The sequence below is a fragment of the Gracilinanus agilis genome, chromosome 2, assembly GCF_016433145.1.
Source record: "Gracilinanus agilis isolate LMUSP501 chromosome 2, AgileGrace, whole genome shotgun sequence".
Lineage (NCBI taxonomy): Eukaryota > Metazoa > Chordata > Mammalia > Didelphimorphia > Didelphidae > Gracilinanus > Gracilinanus agilis.
The window spans coordinates 555,074,107-555,079,518 of NC_058131.1; the positions used below are offsets into that span (position 1 = coordinate 555,074,107).

At 45.5% G+C, this 5,412-nt stretch overlaps 1 protein-coding gene across 1 annotated transcript in view; it reads left to right on the forward strand.

The window, feature by feature from the left end:
- CHD8 (chromodomain helicase DNA binding protein 8) overlaps positions 1-4,042 on the forward strand; it is a 38,980-nt gene extending 34,938 nt beyond the window's left edge. Inside the window, exon 37 of the mRNA XM_044665279.1 lies at positions 3,031-4,042. Within this exon, the coding sequence (XP_044521214.1) occupies positions 3,031-3,624 (594 nt within the window). The 3' untranslated portion in view covers positions 3,625-4,042. The remainder of the gene's footprint in view (positions 1-3,030) is intronic.
- The last annotated feature ends 1,370 nt before the right edge of the window (positions 4,043-5,412 follow it).

A 5,412-nucleotide genomic window follows, 5' to 3' on the forward strand; every position in this document is an offset into this window, starting at 1 on the left:
ATAACTTATCTAATCTCTTTCCCTCTCTCTCTCTCTCTCTCTCTCTCTCTCTCTCTCTCTCTCTCTCTCTTTCTCACACACACACACACACACACGCACACACACAGACACACACAGACACACACATACACACTTTTAAAAATGAGGGAATTTAAGCCCAGAGAGAAATTGTTTGTTTGTTTTTCATTAAAACACCCAGCATAATATCTTATACTAGCCATGTTTATTGATGAGAAGGAATAAATAAGACTCATTTGAGTATCAGCCTTCATAATACAAAGGAGTTTCACATATCAGCCTGTTCCAGGAAGACAAAGAGAAAATTATTTGCCCACATGTATGCGTGCGTGTGTGTAAATTCACACATCTATAAAAAGAGGGTCCCAAGTTTAATCTTCAATAGCTTAAATTTGCACTTTTTATATATATATTACTTTTTTTATATATTTTTATATATATATTACTTTTAGGATAGTGATTTTGTTATTATGTTACTTCCTCATACCTCACAACCCCTCTAGAATTTAGTAGATAGTTTTAAATATCACCCTCAGACCATCCTAGTTATTAATCTCTCCCAATTTACCTAGTCTAGTCCTCAGAAAATAGCCAGCTCTTCAACCTCTATTAGAAGCCTTCTTACTTTGATAAAAGGAGCAGCTAGTTGGTTCAGTGGATAGAGAGCCAGTCCTAGAGACAGGAGATCCTGGGTTCAAATGTGGCCTCAGACACTTTCTAAATGTGTGACCCTAGGTAAGTCACCTCCAGTTGCCTATCTCTTACTGTTCTTCTACCTTAGTACCAATTCTAAGGCAGAAGGGTAAGAGTTTGCAGGGGGGCTTTTTTGTTTGTTTTTTAAAAGCTTTTAGAATTGACCAGAACTTACATTCTCCCAGAATAGCCACTTGTAAGAAGTATTACTCCTGCCATCTTGTCTTACCTTAGATACAGCTTAAAGCTCTTCAGTTATAATCTATGTACTTTTTTAATACTGCATACTAATTCAGAGAATGACACTCTTGGATAATTAGTATGAATTATAAGTGTGTGAATAACAGTGATTGGCATAATTATAAATAAAACTAAGGAATTGAATTGTTATTTTAAAACTGCACTGTAACTAGGTATTGTAGAATAGTCAGATCTCAACTCTTAAGTGGGAGCATTAAGGTATTCCATTTTCCAAGGCAGGGAAAGGTATAAGATTACAAAATAGAATCTCAGAATATATAAGGGAACTTATAGATTACCTAGTTTAATTTCTTTATTTTAGAAAGGAGAGAATGGAAGCCAAGGTTAAATACCTAAAGTTAGTCTGCCCACAGTTGCTTAGAGTCAAATTTGGAAATGGAACTAAGGTCTTCTGATTCCATATCCATTGCTTCAGAAATGGCTTCCAATAGTCTGATTTTACCCATCTCTGATGTAATAATGGATAATACTATGGTTAATTCTGAATAATGTTGCCCTTCATATATATGAAAATGACTTCATGACCCACCATGATTATGCATGTGCTTTTACTTGTTGTTTAAATTTATGTGGTAAACCAGGTGAATTTTGGCTTGGTCCCTCTTGTTTTTGTTGGTTTTTATCTTTATTGATATATTTTTGTTTTTATATCACCTTCATATCCATCCATCTTTGAGAGCCATCCCTTTTAACAAAGAATAAAAAAGGGGGAAAAGTTGAAATTCAGCAAAACCAACACTTCGAGAGAGAGAGAGAGAGAGAATGTGTGTGTATGTTTGTGTGTTTTCTATATCCATCTTCCCCCACTGATGCAGTAAAGGGAGAGAAGTGCATTTTCTCTTTTCTTTGAAGCCAAACTTGTTCACTTTGATTACATGGTCAGAAGTCATGAGTTTGTAAGCCAAGTAATTGGGTTTGGAGTGGAAGTGCCTTATGAATTTATAAAACAGCAAATCTTACTGGCCTTCAAAACTATCAGATTTATGACCTTGGCCTCTCTGTACTCCCCCTACACACACACACACACACACACACACACACACACACACACACACACACACACACNAGACTGAACATGGGAAAAGCTTTCTCAGCTTCAGCAGCGCCGCTCTCTTCCATAGGTAATGGGCGATCAGCAGACAAGCATTTATTTAGCAGCTACTATGTGCCAGGCTCTTTGCTAGGCACTGGGGAGAGAGCAAAAGGTGAAACCTGGAGCCCCGCCTCCCGTCAAGCTGGGGAGCATCTGAGGACATCCAGAGGCTCCAGGGGGCAAGAGGAGCTGCCCAGCTGTTCAAGCTGCTGAGGGACATGGAGGACTTAGGCCAGAGAAGGGCCCATTTCCCAGGCGAATAAAGGAGGCTCCCAGAGTCAGGACACTGGGCGTTAGTTTTTTTTTTTTCTTCTGGCAATATGCTGGACTTGGGGACTATCCATCCCTCAGCCTCTCTGAGCCCCCACTCCATGCTTCCCCACCTCTAAAATAAGTTCTTAATGCCCCAGCCCGCAGATATGGGCTTAGGCTGTGCTGGGAGTCCTGGGGTCAGCCCTTAACATGCCTGGGCTCTTTGCATCAGAACTCAGGGGGCTCCTGGCCGTTCTTGGATTTGATGGCTCCCATGGTCCTCAGCCATGGAGAGAGCTCCTTCTGTGACCCGAAAGGCAGCAGCCTTTCCTCTTTCCCAGGGGAGCCCTAATGCACCAGCTTCCAAATCAAAAGACCAGATGTGATAGGCGGCAGGCTCAGGGAACCACTGACATGTTCCAGTGACCACAGCCTAGACAGCCAGCTGGATGAGGATGTTCAAATAACTTTTCTTGACTGTGAAACTACTTCACAGATCTCTCTCATTCTCTTTGGCTCTCTAGCTCTCTCTCTCCTGCTGCTGGCCTCTCTCTCCCTCTCCCTCTCCCTCTCCCTCTCCCTCTCTCCCTCTCTCTCTCCTAGTTTGAATATGCTAAAATATGATTACTAGAGAGGCATGCTGTGAAGCTTTTGCAAACCAAGAAATCCTTTTTGACTTATTTTTCCCCCTTGTCTCACTCCATTTTTCACAGGGTCATCTCCCTGACACTATGTTCAACCGGGTCTTACCAGGCCCTGTTGCACCAGACAATAGCAAGAAGCGAGCCCGCAGGGTACGGCCAGACCTCTCCAAGATGGTGGCCCTGATGCAGGGTGGGGGTTCTGGACCCCTGTCTTTGCATAGTACCTTCCAGCATGGTAGCAGTGGCTTACAACCTGTGTCAGCACTAGGTCACAGCAGTGCCACCTCTACATCTTTGCCTTTTGTGCCATTTGTGATGGGAGGCACAGTCTCATCCCCTCACGTAGACTCCAGCACAATGCTTCATCACCAACATCACCACCACCACCATCACCACCACCATCACCACCACCCAGGCCTGAGAGCTTCTAGCTACCCTTCCACGCCAGCTACCACCACCTCTGCAGGCACAACCCTCAGGTTGCCGCCGCTGCAACCTGAGGAGGAAGAGGAGGAGGAGGAAGAGGAAGAAGAGGAAGAAGATGAGGAGGAAGAAGATGATGACTTATCTCAGGGCTATGATAGCTCAGAAAGGGACTTCTCACTCATTGATGACCCTATGATGCCAGCCAACTCGGACTCCAGTGAAGATGCTGATGACTGAGGTCCCAGCATGGTCCCCACTGCTTTAGTGGCTGCTGAATTTCTTTCATTCACTCTGGCCCTTGGACTATGGAAAAAAGAAAGGGGCAGGAGAGAGATGGGAAAACCCAGGACTTGGGGAGGTGGAAAAGAAAAAGAAAACTTATACCTAATTGCTCCCAAACATGAGAGGATTGGGTGGGCAGGGGAACTCATCAAATAATACATAACCACTTCCTCATTTCTGGGGAAGGAATGGAGACTGGAGCAGCTGGTGTGCTCATTTACCCCTTCCCTGGACACCTCCATTAACAACAGACTGTAGCGCTGGCCCCAGCCTCTGGCAGAGCCTGTTCCTGCTGGAACTGTGGATACAGGCTAGAGGGTCAGGAACTGTTACCTTCCTTCCCCTTGACATTAATAAATTTAAGTTAATCCTTTTCACTCTTCCCCAGTGCTGTTTTTGATCATACCCAGTGTAAAATACTATTTCAAATGAGGTAAGGATAATCATTCTGGGTATATATTAGCCAGTTTCTTAACACTGGTTCTTCTCAAAGCAGTTAACCAAGCTAATGACATTATGTGCTGCTTTAAAATGAAACAACCTCAAAGCAGGAGAATAATGAGTCAAGTGTGGTTTGGTTGGTCCAGATTACAAATTTTTCCACAGTTCGGGGCAAGAAACAATTTCTCCATGCTTTTATGGCCCTGGTTTTTGTTTTAACCCTCCAGTTTCAACAGGAGTTTTTTAAAGGATATATAGCCTTGCTTCTTTTTCAAGGTCATTAATGAGTACTATGACTCAGACACTGACCAAACCATTGGGAAATAAGATGTAATGACTATTGTTTGGCCTCTTTCTGGGCTGGGTTTTGTCCTGCCCTATTTTGACACAATTTTCCCTTCCCATCTTATTATTCCAATGCTCCATGCCAATGAAGAAAGGGCTGATTGTCTCATCATTCGAGTGGTAGCTTGAGATGTAAGAGTTCCCATGGCCTGGGTTTTATTGGCTCCTGGTGGTCTGCACCAGATCCTAAGTAGAAAAGGTACGAGTATTCCTCCCCTCAGCATCCTGGCTGCCCTGACCCACTGGCCACTTAGGGGCCTGGAGGAACTGGGGGGGGAGGGGGGGTTAGAATAAATCCTGTTGAGCTAAGGTCGACCCCACAGGTCCCCCAACGTCATCATCGGCAGAAACGGTGACCTGAAGCCCGACCTCGCGTTACAGCAAACCTAGGTTCTCCCTCGCCCCGTCCCCAGTTGGCCACTCTCAGGGAAACATCGCCGTTTCCGGCCTCCCAATATTGTCTGTAGGGGCGGGGCCTTTGAGTCCCGCGCGCTGCCATCGCGGAACGCGCGCGCTAGCCCATTCACGTGCGGGGCGGAGCCCGCGCGGTCGCTCGCTGTTCTCTCCAGTTCCGGCCCCCTCCACCACCCTCTAGTAGAAGGTGCTTTGGGAGACCACGAGCTAGAGCGTGGATATAGCGAGCGCGTCACCGCTTGAGTCACGTGAGGAGCGGGCTCGTGCTAGACCGCGAAGGCGTAGATTGGAAAACCCCGCGAAAATCTAGGTTTTCTGTGGGCTACGAATTTCGTGGGTTTTTTACATTTTAATTGGTTTTTGTTTTATTAACTACTACATATTCCTATCCTAACAACCACGGGGGGGGGGAATTATAACTCCGGAGTCCCGGAAGCGGAAATCGTTCCCCCCTCCCGGAGTCTACACTTCCGGGTCACTAGGAGAGTGCGGGATTCCGGGGCCGAGAGCGGGCGGTAGAACCGGGACCTCGCGTGATTCTCG